At 43.2% G+C, this 19165-nt stretch overlaps 2 protein-coding genes across 2 annotated transcripts; one reads left to right on the forward strand and one right to left on the reverse strand.

Moving 5' to 3' along the window:
* Positions 1–215: 215 nt before the first annotated feature.
* On the reverse strand, positions 216–12979 carry enc3 (ectodermal-neural cortex 3). Its single transcript, XM_069150535.1, has 4 exons — positions 12740–12979; positions 10424–11458; positions 9565–10339; positions 216–1656 (listed from the first exon to the last, which is right to left on the reverse strand). Exons 2-3 carry the CDS (start codon positions 11444–11446, stop codon positions 9593–9595), a joined length of 1770 nt encoding a protein of 589 aa, XP_069006636.1. The 5' UTR covers positions 11447–11458; positions 12740–12979; the 3' UTR covers positions 216–1656; positions 9565–9592.
* Positions 12980–16718: 3739 nt separating this feature from the next.
* Positions 16719–19122, forward strand: timm13 (translocase of inner mitochondrial membrane 13 homolog (yeast)). Its single transcript, XM_069150536.1, has 3 exons — positions 16719–16948; positions 17113–17181; positions 17571–19122. The coding sequence occupies exons 1-3, from the start codon at positions 16829–16831 to the stop codon at positions 17667–17669; spliced, it is 288 nt and encodes a 95-aa protein (XP_069006637.1). The 5' UTR covers positions 16719–16828; the 3' UTR covers positions 17670–19122.
* The last annotated feature ends 43 nt before the right edge of the window (positions 19123–19165 follow it).

Consider the following 19165-nt stretch of genomic DNA (forward strand, 5'->3'; position numbering starts at 1 on the left):
ATAGGATAGAGAGTATGAACAGTTAAATCTCCTCAGACACGAGGAAGGCGATGGCTGTTACTGGTAAATACCAAAACCTCTTCTAACCTGCGTTTGGAAACTATTTGAAGCACGTTAAGAGCACCTGTGTGATTATATGGCTGCCCACACTGTTTAATGACACAGCTGCTGAATTCTAGTCCTTCCCTGGGAAACAGAGGACAAACAGCCGAGTATGTGTTTCGACAAGATGACATTTATTGACAAGTTATGAGCTGTAGAACAAGAAGTAACAGACTGAGTCAGTACTAGCTTCATATATCAGTATATCTCATGTACACATTGATATATTGGAGACCGAACGAGAAGCGACTCGATAATTTGCTACAAAAAGGCTTTGATTATTCACACTACCCGAGCTGGGTTAGGACAAAGATACAAAATTAAGACCATCAAGAGATTTCTTTGTACAAATTGTGCAAATCAAAGGCTTCTACAAATTAATTACCAAGCAAACATACAAACAATACACACAGAAGACTTGCATTAAAGATATTAAAAAGTGAAAAATGTTTACAGCTACAAAGCTAACTACTGACGACACACTTAGGTTTTGTTATTTAAAATCCACAATAACACCAAGTTTAGCTGTTCAGGTTTTGGCAACTTTTATGTTTTTAAATATGACCAATGCCATTAAGCGTAATCATACATTTTCACTTGGCAAAAACAACTTAAGGAAAAGTTCTGTCACAAAAATAGTACATTCACAAAAAAAGAAAAGTCACTTACAGAACAGACAACAAAAGATGTAACCCTTCCTTGAACAAATACAGGCAAAAATGTACATAACCCTGAGACACAAAACACAGGACACTGACAAAATTGTAAAATATGAAAAGTGTCTCCTTCAGCCTTGATGGGCCACATTCTCTCCTGCGAGCTCGTGTTTTAAGTCGAGGAGGAAGATACAAATTTAGCTCGCCAAAATTGAGGGAAGCCCAAGTCCAAAAGTCTAAAAATACAGACAGGAAGATGGTTTCTGTGCACAAAATCATACACTTCCCCGAATGTCTTCTCTCCTTCTCCACACGCCTGGCATAGCAAAGGTCTAATTCAGTCCATCAGCAGTCCAAATAATTTACACCTGAATAAACGCCCAGTGTCATGGAGGAGAGAGTAACCACATTAAAGGACAGCGTCACTTTTCTTTTTTTTTTTTTAGTTCACTGTAAAACAACATCAGTGAGATGATACACGTCTGATGGGAAGTGAGCCTGTTGAACAGTGCAAGGCTGATACAGTCACAGTAGCTTATTTAACACCAGGAAACAAAGGAGAGAAGTTTGCAGGTTTTCCTTCAGAGGCGGCTCACATCTCTGCCTCTTGTGGCTCACGTGTTACATAGAGGCGGCTGTGAGGTCCCTGCAGTATACATGGCAACGAGTCCAGCTCAGACGAGGGGCGACATGGGAAAGTTACACAAGAAGTAAACAGATCAGGTGGAAAGAGGCCGCAGACTTCCAGTCTCTGGGCTGTTTCCAGGACCCGGGCCTTCGCTCCTCTGCAGCTGAAGTTAATGTGAATCAGGCTGGATGGAGCACACAAACCCCTTCCTCTTCTTCTTCTTCCTCCTCCTAGGAGACACATGCCTGCATACCAGACGCCATGGCTCATCTGGGGAGAGAGACAGAGGGAGATTAATATTTAGGTTCTGTGAACTCGGGCTGTACGCTGGCCACATGACCAGAGGGGTGGCTCGGACATTCTCAGGGAGTGGAGAGGAACGCAGAGACTTCACTCCTCCGGAATACACATCAGCTTATCACCATGCCATTTTATCAGGCTTACCCACATAGCATTAATAATGCCTCAGGACGGGGCGTTATTTAACCAAAGTCCTCCTGGCATGTGGGATTAAGCTGCTCAAGCCATTTATGTTGCTGGGTAATAAATATCTGAGAGTGGCAGTGCAGAGGACCCCACTGTGAAAATAAGCTGCTCTGGACTCAGATAAGACACATATTCTAAAACCATCTGCTCATCTGCTTTATCCGGATATAATTCATACTGTATAAGGTCTTCTTATGATTCAATTTTCACATTGCTGCATCTGCGAGCACCGTTTTTTATTATAAACATTGTAATAGATTCTCTGGAATCTCTCATCTTCAGCTTTCTGTGCAGCGTCAGATAGCTTAGTGTGTAATTTTCCTCGCCTGCTGTTATGAAGGAATGTTCCACTGGATATTTGGAGGGGTTGGAAAGAAACCTGAACATGAGGTTTGCCTCTGATTTGCATATTTTTTATGATAACTCAGCTCTGCTCCCTCGACTAGAAGAGAGTCAACATTCAGGCTTTGCTGGGGGTTTACTTGGATAACCTAATGAGCCCTCATTTCCATTGCTGACAAAGCCGGCTGATACTACAGAAGCCTCCGCTGATCCATATGCATCTGTTACTGTTATGAATACTTCGCATGAAGTGTAAGAGTAGGACACAGCTAGGGCACCGCACTACTGGAAGAAGGACAGGGAGGCACCAAACGGTTACAAACAAGTTTTAGATTAAAAAATCAGCAGCAGGAAAATACTTTCTGTACATTTAAACTCTCTGAAAGAATTACTGTGTTAGATTGGAGTTATACAAACCATAGTATTTTGTAGAGGTGTGACCCTTCACTGGACTCATGATTCGAATACAATTCATTTGGCAATAAATCGATTTCACGGTGCATTTTAATGCAGTTTAAAGGATAAACCAGGTCATTCTGTATAGTTACAATTTACAGAAGTCCCGTAAACGCCTCACATGAACGCTACCGGTAGACGTTGCAATTTACAGATGTCCCCTAAACGCCTCACATGCAGACTATCGGTAGATGCTACTATTTACAGATGTCCCCTAAACGCCTCAAATGCAGAATGTCAGTCAACGCTATGATTTAAAGATGACCCTTGAACGCCTCACATGCAGGATATTAGTAGGCGCTACTATTTACAGATGTCCACTAAACGCCTCACATGCAGGCTGTCAGTAAACACTATAATTACAGATGTCCCCTAAACGCCTCACATGCAGACTATTAGTAGATGCTACAATTACAGACGTCCCCTAAATGCCTCACAGGCTATCAGTAGATGCTTGCTGCAGCTAGGCACATAGGATCTAGTCTGCACTCAGAAACTGCAACACACACACATTTCAGACAGGTCTGTGGCCAATTTTTTTTTAAATTGGAGTGTTCCAATGTAACATTCACTCCGCCTCGAGTATTTTGTTGAATGCTAGAAACAGATGTGTCGACACCAAAAATGCAAGAAATGTTGCTCATTTCTTTATTAGTTGAATCGCCTCAAAGTAGAAACTTTCTTGGGTCATTCTACGTGTTTTGGTTCTAGGTCAATACAGTAGCAGTTTCAGTACCAATGCCAAACATATCTGTTTTTATTAGCTTCCATAAAGAGATATGATAATCTTTCTAAATACACTTACTTGCTGTCTTGCCAAGACTTGGATGAAAACAATGCTAACTGAGCTAAACTAACCGGCTCAGCTGCTTGAAAACGAGGAACCAGCTAGCCTGGCTCTGTTTTAGTGCAGCTCGGCTCACCCTACCTAAACAAAGCCTGAGTAAAGCAACAGTAGCAGTATTTATCGTATCACATGTAGCGGCAGGCCTGATGGAAAGTTTCCACTGATCTCTCTCTCTCTCCCTGTACATGTGCATGGGTCACTGGCAGTACTTTCAGTTCTGCTGCTGCTGGTCTAATCTCTCTCAAGTGCAGATGATGAAGAGCATGCCTGTGAATCTTAAATAAGCCACCACTCTGGTCTGCTCAAACTATGACAATAGATCACCGTTTCAGAAGAGTTGCCGCTTCATTTTTATTAGTGTATGTCCACTGTAGTGAGAGTGGGCATTCACATGCTGCATTCATGCTGTGAAGAAAGTGCACGAAGTATTAAAAGATACAGAACCTGTTTGATTCTTCCTCTGAGTTCTGGTCTACTACAATTATTTTTTAAACGTAGTCCAGAAGGGAACAAAAAGGTAGACCGTTGTATTCCATAGAGACATACTCAGATTCAAAGTTTACACACTGTCATCATCAGTAGATCCATCAAACAACACCCTGCCTGTCTCACATGATCAAACCTCAGCTCCCTCAGCCTCAACAAGGGTCCTGCTGTCACTGGGAATAAGCTCGAGACTGTCTCACAGGCCTTTCATTATCACCTGTCATGCCAAGGTCGATTATGCTCAGCTGTATCAGTTACAGTGTTCACCTTTCACCGACATTTCAAACTATAATTATTTGTATGGACACCCAGACATGCTGTTGTGCATTCAGACTTGGTTTGTAAATGCAAATCAGTGTACAAAATAAGGAAATTCTCCTTCACCCATTTGCTGTAAGTCAGGTATTAGTCAGGTACCCTCTCTCTCTCTCTCTCTCTGTGTGTGTGTGTGTGTGTGTGTGTGTGTGTGTGTGTGTGTGTGTGTGTGTGTGTGTGTGTGTGTGTGTGTGTGTGTGTGTGTGTGTGTGTGTGTGATGGTGGTGGGGTCAGGTCCACTGCAAGAGCCGTAGTGAGCTGCTGTGAGTGATGGAGGGAGTCTATGTGTCCTTCAGCAGAGCAGACAGATGGGCAGGGACTCTATGAAGTGATTGGATTCGGCACTGAAGTTTAACTTGACTGATTTTGAAATGACACACCGTCTAACTCGCCACTCGTCCAGACCAGGTCACATTAATCAAATGAACGACACATGCAGCACAACACTGCTTTTTTCCAGTTGTCTTTCATCTTGGATACCATCTGCATCTCCTAGAAGCCCAATTACGACTCAAACCAAAGCAGAGTCCTCTTTCTTTATGCCCCTCTTGTGTGCAACAAGGCCTGCCCCATGTTTATTAATGACCACCAAGAATTCCACTATATTGACCAACATATGAATCACAGTCACATCATTTACATGAGTTTGCAATGTTTTCAGGGACACGTGAAGGACTCTGGGATGAGCTGAATAAGCGCTATTTCAGCACAACTTCAGCAAACATTACATAATTCAGATTAATTACCAAGCAGACAGACTCTGTCCTACCCCAGCTGGCTTCCTGAAGAGGCCCCTGTAACTGTAAGACAGCTCGTCTCTTTTTAAGGGTGTAATCAAATTAGTCCGGGTGATTATTCAGCCATTTTAAACATCGTCTTCCCTTTTCCTTTTTGTTACTCTCGGCGTGGAGAAAAGACCAATAAAAACTCCATTAGGTTTATGCAAATGTAGCAGCGTGCTGAGGACTGTAATGTGGCAGATTGATTACTCAAGGGACTGGAGACGAAGTGTGAGCGCACGTGCTAACTTTAACTGTCTGTGTGTGTTTCTGAGCCGAGGGGGGGGTGGTGGGTGGCGGCGTTGTTGTACACAGATGCCACAATAAAAGCCTCATTCAGCTTGTGTTCCTGGTGGCCCTCACAGTGAGGCATTAATAAAACATTAGTATTGAGTGACTGGGGGCCTCTGCACTCCTCCTCCCTGATCCCAGCGTGACCTTTCCATTTTACAGCAGCTGTCTGGGGATGCGGAGATCCCGCCGAGGAGTCCCTCTCTGGCCCCTGACCCCTCCAGGTGTACCCTGTCACACAGAGCTGTGCCAGCACAACAAGAGCTTCGGTTGAAGCCGTTAAAAAAAAAAAAAAAAAAAGAAGGAGAATGCTGCTTATGTCTGATTTTTGAGGAGAGGGGGGAGGGATTGGGAGGGATTGGGAGGGATTGGTGGGGAAGGGGGAGGGGGCACAAAGGCTCAAACAGATTACAGGCATTTCAGGGCCGTTATAGTCCAGTAGTTTAAAGGAGAGAGGGGCTGTTGAACTTTTGCCAGCATCTCCAGTTACATCCCTTCTGCCTGTTGTCTGGTACCAACAACTGACCAGACTTTATCCTGATGCTATGACTATTTCCAAAACGCACACTGATATATACTATTTAAAGTATTTCTGGTAGCAGTAAAGGCCGTACAGGGGAAAAAAATGAAGTAGTTCTACATGTTTTAAACTTGTTTTGAGAATGTTAAAAAGCTATTCACTCCCGTCTGGTCCAGAACAAATACGACCCATAATGCTTTAACATTAACAAACACTTTTCCATTAACAGTGGGTTCTGGTTTGGGCCTGGAGCCTGCGGTTGGGCACATCTGGTGGTGGTGGTGGTGGAAATGCACGGGACCAACAAACTACAGTAGGTGGTGACAAAAAGAGCAGAAAGCCTGGTAATCCCATACAGGCCACGCAAACTGCCAGGACAACCGAGAGGCCAATAGCCAACATTAACAAATCTTTACTAATGGGAATGCAGGCCACACCTTCATTCCTCCCAAATTAGAGTAAGGATGGCTGGCTTTTTAAGGGACAGGCAATGCCAGCAATGTGGCCTCCTCTGTGTTTGTGTGTTGTGTGTGTGTGTGTGTGTGTGTGTGTGTGTGTGAGAGAGAGAGTGAGAGTGAAAGAGTGAGAGAGAGAGAGAGAGAGAGAGAGAAGTAGAAGTAGTAGTAGTAGTAGTGGAAAACAAATGGTTTTACTACTGTGCAAAAACTCACTAAACTACTAGTGAATACTCGAACAGCTGACTGGTGGTTTTAGGCACTAACAACACAGAAGGGGAAAGGAGCACACACACACACACACACACACACTTGCATACACACAATTATTTTTCTCTAACCCCAGCTGAAAGTTGACAGCCTCGGGAGCAATGTATTTTTAGGCAGGCGTTAGTCTCGGCTGCCAAATGCTGCAAAATATAGCTTCACTTGTCCTGGTCTTACTAGCTCTCCACTTCATCTCCACGTGTGTGCACGTATGTGCATGCATGCCTGTGTGTGCACTTGGTGTCACTTTGTTGTTCCTGCATTTTTGCCACTTCACTTCTCTCCGCCCCCTCCCCGGTCTTGGGTGAGAGAGAGAGAGTCAAGTAGTGTTGGGGCAGGAAGTCAACTTGACAAGCTGGAAACCTGAGCTTTTTCCATCTCAGCCGTAATTAAACATAAAGGCAGTCGGTGGCGGGACGGTGGCCACCGTAGCTGCGAGAGTTCATAAAGATGGGGTGCCTTGATCTTTCATAGTCAGCCTCTCTGTCTCCATCCTGGCACAAAAAAACAAAACAACCTTGGCTACCATGGATACAGTGGCCCATACCAGCAGCCTCATAATGCTAAGCCCCCAGCTCCATCATCTCCAGCTGTTTACTGTAGACACAAGTCACACATAAGCCCTCTGCTTCTCACTTGCTTCCGCTTAGATTTACTTTCAAAGTCCTTGGCAGCATAAAAAGCAGCTTGTTAGGAGTCACTTTCCCATATTCCATAAAAAGCGGTTGTTATGCAGTACAGAGTATAGAACTGCATCTGAATCTGTCAAATGGAAAATAACAAAACATAAAGCAATGATGAAAAATACTCTTATTTTCATCGGTATTCTATTTGCATTAGTGACACTGAGTAAAATTTCTGTCTAATTATAAAGACTTAACTTGAAATGTAACTGTTCTGCTCTGAAATAGATGCAAACGACATAAGTTTTCATACTATGATCACATGTTCCCTCTCACCATTTACTTCAGAAGTACAATTTTCATTTGTGAGTTGTATTTATGATATAATTTGAAGCAATTGGGAAAGTTTGAGAAAATTGCTTCTTCACTTTCTTGGAGAAACTTAAGTGATGTGATCTGCACAGTAAATATGAAGCCATGAGCTTAGTATAAAGACTGGAAAACATTAGGAAGCAGCCAATGTAGTTACAGTAGGACATTTCCAGAGCAACATGCAAATGAGTTCCACTTCAATTAATTTTTTAAATGCCTGAAGATCCTATCGTCTTTTAAACATGTCATACAATAGAGCCAATACAAATAAATAGAATGGTCACAGTAGTTATATTGACTTGAGGCGTATTTATTTATTAATGATAGCAACTCAAAGCCTCAGTTTAATCCGCTACCGTTTACCCTGTTAAAGTTACTGCATTACTCATCAATACAAACTCAACACTTCCTGTATAATGTTTCAAATTAAAAACCTCTCAGATGACAAAAAAAAAATATTTCTTAAAAAGGCTTTCATTCTAAACAAATTGTGACTGAATTGAGACGATCACACTTTTTAGTTCAGTAACACAGAATGACCACTGAACGTGGTATGCTTAGAGCCTATAGTTGACTTCATTGAATTATACAATACTGACTGTATGTAAACTTGCCATCATGGGAACAATGGTTACGCAACCTTAGAAAGGTGCGTATGCATGCACGTCACAACTGCGCTCCAGTACTTTAAAAAATAGCATTACACCCCTGTTTACAGCAAACAAGCTGCATTAAACCACTGAGCCTGTAGAACAGAATACTACAGTAGGACAAACTAGTGTAATAAAACCCTTTCTTGTTTCTTCTTTTAAGTTCCATTATTTCAAATAAAGAGTAAACCATGAAACCAACAGTAAAAAGATGTAGCAGAGTCTGAGGTTTTTAAATCACAAATTCAGTGACTACTGCAGCATTAAATTGTGTTTCATTGGTTGCATCAGTGCTAAAATAAGATCACAGCACAGGCGGCGCGTCATGAAATTTAAAACTAGCTCTACCACCACCGGGCACATGTAAAGACAACCTGCAAAGCTCCGAAATATTCTCATTTTAGCTACAGGCCTCCTCCTTTCATCTCCCTGTGCAAAAACTGAGAGCACCTCAGGAAAAATGTATCATCTCTTATCTCACATGAAACTGTGAAAACTGCCACCTGTCTTTCCTTCAGGCAGACTGGGCCGAGAAATACTTCAGTGGTATGTTATACATCAGTCAATCATATTTTCATACCCCTCACCCCCACTCTGTTCCTTATGGGAATTTTTTACTTTGAGCAGAACAGATCACTTTGGCTTCTATCAGCACACATGGTACTGAATTAGGTTTTTGTAAATTTGTTAAAGGTTGACATCTTAAATACTGTCACATAATAAAAGGCATGTTGCTGATCTTATCTAAAGCACACCGAATGTGACACCATATGTCACACCACCTTTTATAACTTACAACTGCTTTAAGGTACTGACTCATAACAGGCAGTCAGTGAGCACCCAGCGCCGGCCCTGCACAGCACCCTGCCCATTTGCCTTTCCGGCGCTACAAGCATAAACCTGATTCCTGATCCTCTCCTCCTCGCTCCTGTCAGTGACAAAGGTCTTGCCTTGGGACTCTTGCGCTGTAATTATCAGCACTGCTGACATTCCTCCTGCTCTCTAAACCAGGACTTCACCATGTTTATCCAACACCCAGCCGTCACAGCAGCTAGATAATGTGTAGCCACTGTAGCCACTAGCAACCATGTTAGGGGCTTTAAACTGGCCTCCTCCAGTTCAAAGTTTCCCCTGGGCTTGTTCACTCTGTAGCAATGTGGTTTGAGCTTTTTTAAGATATTATTCTTTTTAAAAACTGAGTTCCCACAATAATATCTGACACTATGAATAGCTCACATAATTGACATCTAGGTTGTTTGTGTGAGTTTAAGGAAGCTACAATTACTCACCATGACTCCTCAGAGAGTCAGTGCGTCTCTATGCTGAGAGGTACTTCCACGTGCTGACGAAGGCAGTAGGAATGAGTGAGTAGGGCACACTGGTCACACTGTCCCAGGAGTCTGATGATGGATCGTAACAGTCTAGTGTCTTACACCTCTGGGCCCCAAAGTACCCTCCGACCACATACAGTCTGTTTCCTGATGCCACTGCATGACAGCTGATCCGCTTGGCCGTCACATCACCAAACTTTGACCACTGGTACGTCTCACTGTTGAACCGGTACGCCGAGCTGGCTGAGAATTCGGTGTCACCGCCGATTACGACGACGTGGTTGCCCACCACGGCGGCTGCTGTGTATCGCCACAGCTGCGGACAAGAAGCCGGTACCGACCACCGATTCTGGCAGGGGTCAAAGCATTGCACCTTGGGATATTTTTCTCTGTTTACGCTGGTGCCCCCAAAGGCGAACAGTTTGTTTTTGGCGCCCACGACAGCAGCATTGCTCACCCCCTCTCGGAGTGGAGCCACCAGGGTCCATTTATTGGTCTGAGGGTCATACTGTTCCACCTGTTTGAGTGACACGGATGGAGAGGCGGGGAAGGATCCTGCAAGAGAAGTGTGTCCTCCCACAACGTAGAGCTGGTGGTCGAGCTCTGCAGAACCGTGTCCAAATCTGGCTACCAACATGGGCGCCGCTTTGGACCACTCATCGTGTAACGTGTCATAGACCCAGACATCTTTGGAGGCTCCGTTCTCAGAGCCACGCCCTCCAGTAACATAGACCTGAGACACAAGAAAAATAACGATATGTGTACATCCAAATTATCTTAGAAAAAGCACATGTTGAAGTATATATCACATACATACCTTGCAACCAATAGCACAGGCACTGCACTCTTTTCTGGGGCTGGGGATGTCTGTTTTTGGGGTGATCTCCTTGGTCTTGTTATCGATCATGTAGACTTTATCACACATGAAGGTCTGTCCTCCTAGCAGCAGCAGGGCCTGGCTGACTTTTCTCGGCCGGGCACAGAACCCTGTTACGATCCCGTCGTTTTGGAGGATCCTCATCTTACACCGTACGGCGTCTTCAACAATCTCCCGACCCACCTTGTGGCACATCACCAGCTCCTCCGAAGCAACGTTCTTCAGCAAGTACGATTCAGGCAGCAGCGCCAGGCGGACACAACGTAGCAGCTCGGGCAGCTCACTGTGCCTCCGCTCCATGTCCGCCTTCACCCAGTCGATAACAGCCTCGTACACCAGGCTCTCATCTTCCACCTCCAGCTCCTCACTGAGGATCAGCTCCTGGACTTTGTCTCTAGGTAGGCTCAGGAAGTCTTCTGTTCTGAACAGAGTGGCAAAGTTTGCCAGGCACATCCTCCATGACAGCTCGTAAAGTCTCTGGCACTGGTGGGCGTCTGACAGCAGCATCATCCCCAGACAGTTTGACTGGTGGAGGTTCTTTTCTAGAAACTCTGCTGCTGCGTCCCTGATGTCGTGGAACTGAAGCATGTCTCCGGCTTCTAGGAGCGACTCTGCATTTTCCTCGTTGATGATGACTCTGGCGGAGTAGGCGTAGTCGAGCAAGAGCTCCAGCACCTCCGGATGGAGAGAGTCGTGGAAGTTGACATCGGCATCGCGACTCTCCCTGAGCCCGCCGCTGAACATGGCCTCAAAGTAACGGCTGCAGGACGCCAGGACGGCCCGGTGGCAGGGGAAGGAACGGTTGCCGGCCTTGAGCACAACATCTGTGAAGACTTTGCGTTTGCGTAGCAGGTTGAGCTGAGTCAACAGGCTGTCGGCGTGGGACGTCTTGTGGAAGAGTTGGATGTTCATGGAGCCAGAACTAGAGCGAGACTTTCTGTTTTCGTGGTTGCTCACAGACATCTTGACTTCGACCTGGAGAAGTAAACAAAAAAGAATAAATTATACAAGCTCGAGAGGGGAGTGCCACTCCTTTAGATTAAGTTAATTCAACTGACTTTTAATAACAGCTGGATAGGAGAGGGGCATCATAAATGTCATGCACCATCTTTTGATGTGAACTCTACCATAAACCCATTTTATGATGAAACAAAAACTATGCCAACAGCTGATGAATGGGGCCGTCCAGAAATAAAAGAAATACTCCTATCTGCATGGTGGTTTTACAACGGAAATGAACTTCAGACTTTAAGAGAGATGAAAGGAGATCAGATAAGAAGAACTCCCACAGAAAACCAGCTTGTGTACACAGAGATTTACACAGTAAAACCTATAAAACACATCACTGTCAAACCCATGACAACAAATGAGCCACATTAACCGGCTCTTAGGACAACCTTTTGTATTTAATTTTAGGTAAAGAAGCAACACCTGGGCGTGTTGTTCTATATCACATCTTTCCATCCACACCTATAAACATTTCAGGGCTGTGAATCACCTCCAATTAACAGGCATAGCCAATACATTCCTGCCAGCTTGTTCTGTTGCTCAGCTGGCTCACATACAAGATGGTGCCAAAGGCAAAGCTTTCAAGCCTACATAAGATGTGACACCTCAGACCAGTTCCTTAAGGAAAAAATTATGTAACCGCGCTGCAATGGATTAAGGGGAAAAAAAACAACATATTTCTTTTGATCATGTGCAGAGGGATTGGACAGGCTTGCAGCCATATCATTGAGTGGGAGGATGTGATTAACTTTATTTGAAGTCTGCATTCAAATTCTGGTAAATATGATGATGTAATGCCAAGCTATACCTAAATTATCATCACCTCATTGTGTTTGCAGTGATCATGGCGTGGCACAAAGAGTGTACACAACTTAAAAACGACCAAATAAATATCTTCCGCTTAGAAGCCTCTATTGTTTCATAGCAGATAAATTTAAGTCGGCTATTCAATGCCACTGAAAGGGTGTGGACGGTGGACTTCCGTGGAGGGACTCGGCGTGAAATCCAATTGGTTTTGTGCCGTAAATGTGAAACTCTGGTCAGCACTTCAGCATGCGCTCGACTTTCCTCCCAAGTTAGCAGCAGCAGCAGCAGCAGCCTGCAAAACATCCAGGCTGCTACAATCACCCCACATCAAAAGGATCCTGAGTTACAGCCTGCAACCAAACTCCTCTCATATCGGAAGTTAGAGAAATGCACAACAGGCACGTATCTCCGTGATCGATACTTTACGGAAGATTTGCTTACCTTGATCGGAGCAGAGGATTCCTTTATCTCGGTTACAACTTCTTCTGTCGTCGATTTGTTTCAAGTTGTGGCCGATTTAAACCGATCCCATTTCCGAGTTTAAAACTATATCATGTCCTAAACTGCTGGGAAGCGGTTGAGCCATTTGTTTGGGTGGCAAACTTTGAATTTGTACGCGCATTAAAAAAAAAAAAAACAACAACAACGTGGAAAAAGTTTGAAGCTCGGTGCGCTGTGGTGGAGCCACGCAGTCTGCAGGAGAAAGCAGCGAGCAGCGCGCAGAGAAAGAGCCGAGGCAGCTGTGGGGGTTCGCGGTGACTCCTCCTCCCTCCTGCCGCCGCCGTCCAATGGGCTCACACACCACCGCACAGCGTATCTTCTTTCTTCTCCATCCAACTTGGCTCCAGGTCCAGCATTGTTGTCAGATATCAGAGCCATAAGCTATCCAAAAAAGAAAAAAAAAAAAACACCCGTTTGTTTCACCTGCTTGCTTTGTTCCGTACTTTGATTTTTATTGGCATACAGATGAAAATCTTCACTAATATCAATGAAATTCAAATTTATAGTGTCTTTCAGAGGAAGACAATAGGAAGATTTAGCCCTACATACACTGTTTAAGACAGTTTTTTTTTTTTTTTTTTTTAAGAAGAAAAGCACTACAAGACAATGGGATAAAAATTATCCAACATAAAGTAACACCAACACAATAATGCGCTAAATACACCTGGTGTTAAGGGTCATGGGTTAAAAAAAAAAAAAATACCCCAGAAAAGGGGTTGTTTAGACTCACTGTTGGAAACTGTTATCTGGTGCAGTTGTTTTGAAACATACATGTAATCACTTTTTGTTCATAAAATATGAATCCTTTACAGTTTTGTAACCATTTCATATGCATTTTATATTGCATATACTAACAATCCTTTTGGGACAGCTGCAATGTGAAACTTGAGCTGTTGTGTCAAAATAACCAGATTTTAGCAACTAATATCATCAACACTAAGAACAGAATAACACTAATGCTGGTCCAATATAACCCATTTTTTACTGGGTAAAATTAATCTAATGTCAGTGCTATTTTGACATTAACTTTGTCCAATATATAACCTAGTGATTTTAGTGTACATATAAATAGAATCTGAAAAAAAATAGTCCCAGAAAAAGAATAACAGACATCGTTAGAGGGTAAAACCTGCAAATTTACAAGCTTACATTGAAGTCAATATAAAGACGTTACAAAAAGAATAATTTCAGAATTTATTTCCTTACACTCAAAACATTATGCACAATGTTATGTATCTTTAGAGGGCACTAACACTAACAGTCTGCTCTGCAGCAGCTTTTTAAGAAGTCATGAGCATCCAACACCCATCTCCACCCTCAGTCACTTCTGAACAGAAACCTCACAAAAATGTCTAAATTGTCTAGATTTTTTTACATATTTTTTTTTAATTTAGTTCACTATTGAATCATGCTCTCGGCATGTTTTAAAACCCAGCATGAAGGTCCAAAAGTTGCATCAAAGCCTTCACTACGCTGCCAAGAATGAAAATCTTTCCCCGGGTTAAAACTAAAATCTGAGATTCATGAAAAAGGAAAGAATTCTATATGAACCCTTTGACACTTGACCTCTGTGACCACATCCTGCTTTGAACAAGCTGGATTTTCACTCAAGTTTTCCCTGATAATGCAGCCATCAGTAATATTGATCGGCATCTCCACACCCCCCACAGCACCAACCATTACCAGCAGTCTTACTGATCATATGATTGCAGGTTAAGTCCATCTGAGGACCAAGAGATTGTTTCTTCAGCTGAATTCCTAGCATTTTCTGAAGGATTCAAGTACTCGTGAGGTTTACAGGAATTTATCAAGAATGTCCCTGCGTTCCAGGCAGCCTATCAGGACAAGAAACAGGTCAGTTAGGAATCAGCCAAGTCAGCCTGTACATACAAGGAAGCACATGGGTTGCATGAAACATCACACAAAACCGAGACTGTAGGGTTAACATTGACAAAAAGAAAGGAACATTAACAACAGGCAAACATTTGATTAATTTACAAGTGATAGTTGTACTGATGTAATCCACATGATTGTTGAATTTCAAGAAATACTCAAAAAATGTAAGAGTTAAAACACTTTTCGGTGCAAAATTCTTTGTTAGGACTGGCCCAAACTTGTGTAAAAGTTGTAAATGAATTGCATTGATGATGGCTTTATGGCCTTTACTGGGACATTTAAATGGAATAAAGCCACAGTTCATTTTATTAGCTGTAATTGTGCTTTTCATACTTCGACGAATCTAAATGTCTGCAGTAAAAAAGCATCACGGAAGTCAGCAAAGAAGAAAAAAAAAATTGAAAATCTAAATATGTTGTTTATTGGTCTGTCGTCAGTTTGATATTTGCAGTATCATCTTCATTCAAACAATATACCGACTGACCAAACCTGGCCTGTCTTTGCCCCGAGATGACTGAACTCCAGCTCCAGGAGCAGCACTACCAGAGTGGAGGCCACACTTCTCAGGTTTCCGCTGCCTCTCTCCGTTTTTCACTCCCTCTTACTGTCACTCAGCAGCTGCTTTTGAAGATTGCAAACTGCTGCTGTTATGTCTCAGCTGTCAGAGTATGTGTGGATAACTGCATGTGTTTTTGAGTCATCTCCCCTTTAATCCACTATTTCCAATTGTTGCAGCGTGATGTGGTATTTACGTCTGAGTGCCCCTCATACCTCAATTTAACAATTGTCTTTTTTTTTTTTTAACACATGAAAGACCTGAAGTGTAACCAGGAGCAGTCTGGTGTAACCTTGAAGTTTGACACCAATACACACACTCACAGGAGATTCACAGTCACATAACCATTGTTACCGGTGATGGTTGAAGGCGTCTTTGTAGCTGACTGGGCCAAATGCTTTCAAACACACAAGTGTGCCTAAAGGAGATTAAGAATTTAAGAAGATTAGATTAATGAACTCATGATTGTAATCTAGGGTTAATTCATTTTGCTGCACTTTACCCCCCCCCCCCCCCCCCCCCCTTACACACACACACACACACACACACACACACACTTCCAGCCCCATGGCTTTAGGCCAAACTGATCCGAGGACTGTATGTATGTGTGTGTGTTCGCATGTGCATGGCAGTGTGTGACTGGCCATTAATTACTCTTAAGCAAGCACGCCACTAACCAGACACCTGCACACACACATATGCACAATTATTCCTCCAAGCCCTCAGCATTGCAATCAACCACTGAGTGTCTGTTTGGATGACAGTAACCGTCACTCCATTGTTGCCTGCAGACTCACTGTACCAAATATTTGTTCACTCAAGGCAGGTGGTCTTTTCAGTGAGGTCATTGTGTCTGAAACATAATGCAAGGGGTCTTTGGAGGGGGTCATCCTCAACCCCGGGCCTCAACACCAAACACTGGAGCTTCTTGTGACTTTCTATTTCTGTCTTCTGTCATAATGTTAGTCTCAAGTAAATATTTTATTTACTCACCTTTTTACCCGAGATAGTTGACAAGTTTAGTCTTAACGGGATTGCAACTTAGTTTTATACATAAGTATAAGTAGGTCTGTCTGTTGGTAGCACATTTAAAAAAATGTCTAGACTTTCGTCATGCACTCTGTTATAGATTCAGACTTGAGGTGATACAGTCTGTGGGTAATATTCAGTGGAGTACATCTCCACCGTGCGGCAAACTTGCGATGCATGCGCACTCCTGGATGTATTTGTGTGTGTGTGTGTGTGTGTGTGTGTATGTGTATATGTGTGTGTGTGTGTGTGTGTGGGTGACAGGGTGCACAGTCTACAGAGCCGTGACACTTGAGTTGCGAGCTATGGTTGCGAAAGATCATTTAGTTGTCAGCGGCGTATCTATTACGCCGTGTCGACTCTCAAAAAAACTACACTTCCCATGACTCGGAATACCACATACGGAAATGACGTATATGGTCTTCCGCTTCTGTCAAGGGCATCGACAACTAGGTGCTTAGCCGGACTTAGCTGCAGCAGTTCACACGTGCGTTGAGAGAAGCGTTTCAAAACCGCATTTTCGAGAACAACACCGGTAAAAAAAAAAAATGGACGGCTTTGGTTCCGACTTCTCGGCAGGAGGAGCAGGCGGTAAAATGGACACTGGTACCATCATGGAGCAGGTGAAGGTCCAGATCGCCGTGGCCAACGCTCAGGAGCTTCTGCAGGTAAATCAATGGATACGGATGCTAAGCTAACAAGAGTAACCACCGCCTCTTTAACCAGATATACTTTTGACCCAGGTGAATTTTGGACGTCTCGGAGCTGTCGCAACTGCAGGTCAGCTCTAAGTATTACTTTACAATAATAAACATTTGTTCTCGTGTTTCAGAGAATGACAGACAAATGCTTCAAGAAGTGCATAGGTAAACCTGGAAGCACCCTGGACAACTCTGAGCAGGTAAGTCTGCCCAAGATGAGCTGATCAATCGATTTGTATTATTAGTTAATTGTTTATGTCACTTTTAATGTTTAATTCTACTGGTTCCACCCTTTTTTTTTTTTTTTTTAAATGTGGGGATTTGGTGCTTTTCTGTAATACACTGCATTTGTTTATCATTAGACTTGTTAGATAAAAGAAAAAGAAAAAAGTAAGCGATGTGAATATGTAACTTTTTCAACCATTTTTATGTTTGTAACCCAAACAATTAGTGAAATAACTGATAAATACATATTGTAAATAAGCATTGATCACAGCACCACAAAAAAAACCCCAAAAAAAACTACATTTATACCTTCTTTCAGGTGTATTTCTTCTGTCTTCTAACCTCGTTGCTTTTTCCCTCTCAGAAATGTATTGCCATGTGTATGGACCGGTATATGGATGCCTGGAACACCGTGTCCCGAACATACAACTCCAGATTGCAGAGGGAAAGGGCTCGCATGTGAACATGCCTCTCCTCATCCTCCCCTTCCTCCGGCTGCTGCCGACAGCGAGGAGTGGCGCGGTGCATCACTGGAGGTTGCGAGCTGTGTACAGGTGTATCATGGCGGCAGCGCACCCTCCACTTATGCCATAATACCTCACGGACAAGGCGAGCTAAGCCTGCAGACTCCAGCCATAGCAGTGTCATTGGTGGACATTTCTATTTAGCTCTGAGGAACAGTTCACTAACAAAGTTTCATTATTTATATCCTTATATGTTAGAAATAACTCCTCTTCGGCGCCTCCCTTCCTATAAGATTGGAAATACTGAGTTGCCTGTTGGAGTGAACTTAAAGTGATGGTTTGTATTTTTTTTATAAGTGAGGTTGTATGAGGTATTTATCCATTGTTAGTGTATTACCTGAAGTAGACTGGGGTTGTCATGCCCCCAATTTGGAGAGGCAGAACATGGAAGTTGCTGGTGTAACTCCCTCTCACTTGGCTGCCTCCAATAGTTAAGTTTGATTGTGTTATTTTGTGACTTCAGAGGTCTTTCAACACAATTTACATCACGATGAGGCAGCAGGAGACCTCTAACTTCTGTGTTCTGCGTGGTAAAATAACTGATTTGTTGCTAACCTCGTCCAGAGCAGTACATAGCTTAGCTTTCATCCTGGAACAGCCCGTTTCCCCCAACTGGGTACATGTCAACCCCTGATTGATTAGTACCTTATACAACCCCACTTCAAACAATTTAAACTACCCCTTTAAGTGTGAATGTGTTTGCAGGTATAAGCTAGCCCTGTTTTTAAATGGCAAAATGTCCACGTGTCATGCAGACATGTTCAGCCCCCTGTGACTCTGAATTAGAAATCATGTCAGAAAAAATGATGTATCGATGTGCCAGTAAGACGTTAGTCCGCTGCAGTCCTCTATTTTTGGAGTAATTTACTACACTGTGGCTAAAAAGAAACACTTACTCACTTCCTGCCAGCAAACTGAGATTGAATGCTTTCTGTGTCTGATAATTAGGACATTTAACACCCAGCACTGAACAGGGCATCAGGAAGAATTGAGGAGCAGCTCTGTGTTTTCACAGCCGTGAATCTGACATTAACAAGCCTCCCAACAGTCCGATATTGAAGTACACCTGGAGAACAACACTGTTTTGTCTGATGTGTTTTGTGGTCGTCACTCTATCTGCTGCCCTCCACAGTAGTGGGCTTGTTTCAGCGGGGTCTGCCTCGCTCTAGACGGGGTACTGCACCTTTCTCATCTTTGTGCGTGTGGTTTGTCAGATGTCTGGGAACCTCTATCCCCTTTTTTCTGCTCTCCTGCTCAGTTTGTGTAGCAAAGTAAGCACCATAAAGGCCTGTGAAAATCATTTGCAGTGTGACTGGAGGTGTAATTGTGAACAAAAGGAATGATTTTAAAGAAAAACAAAATCAATATCAATAAATCTCATCAATCAGGTTATTCTTTTGAGTTTTTCAACAAAAGCGTGTATATGAGTGAAACA

Source organism: Embiotoca jacksoni, unplaced genomic scaffold, assembly GCF_022577435.1.
Source record: "Embiotoca jacksoni isolate LCO1_2020_lvr unplaced genomic scaffold, fEmbJac1.0.p SCAF_16, whole genome shotgun sequence".
In the NCBI taxonomy this organism is placed as follows: domain Eukaryota; kingdom Metazoa; phylum Chordata; class Actinopteri; family Embiotocidae; genus Embiotoca; species Embiotoca jacksoni.

Excerpts from the sequence above, each read along its gene's own strand:
- enc3 (XM_069150535.1), bottom strand. The coding sequence starts at position 11,446 with ATGTCTGTGAGCAACCACGAAAACAGAAAGTCTCGCTCTAGTTCTGGC. Across the intron at positions 10,340-10,423 it reads CCTGTGCTATTGGTTGCAAG|GTCTATGTTACTGGAGGGCG; the intron begins GTATGTATGTGA and ends CTTGTGTCTCAG.
- timm13 (XM_069150536.1), top strand. The coding sequence starts at position 16,829 with ATGGACGGCTTTGGTTCCGACTTCTCGGCAGGAGGAGCAGGCGGTAAA. Across the intron at positions 16,949-17,112 it reads ACGCTCAGGAGCTTCTGCAG|AGAATGACAGACAAATGCTT; the intron begins GTAAATCAATGG and ends CTCGTGTTTCAG. Across the intron at positions 17,182-17,570 it reads CCCTGGACAACTCTGAGCAG|AAATGTATTGCCATGTGTAT; the intron begins GTAAGTCTGCCC and ends TTTCCCTCTCAG.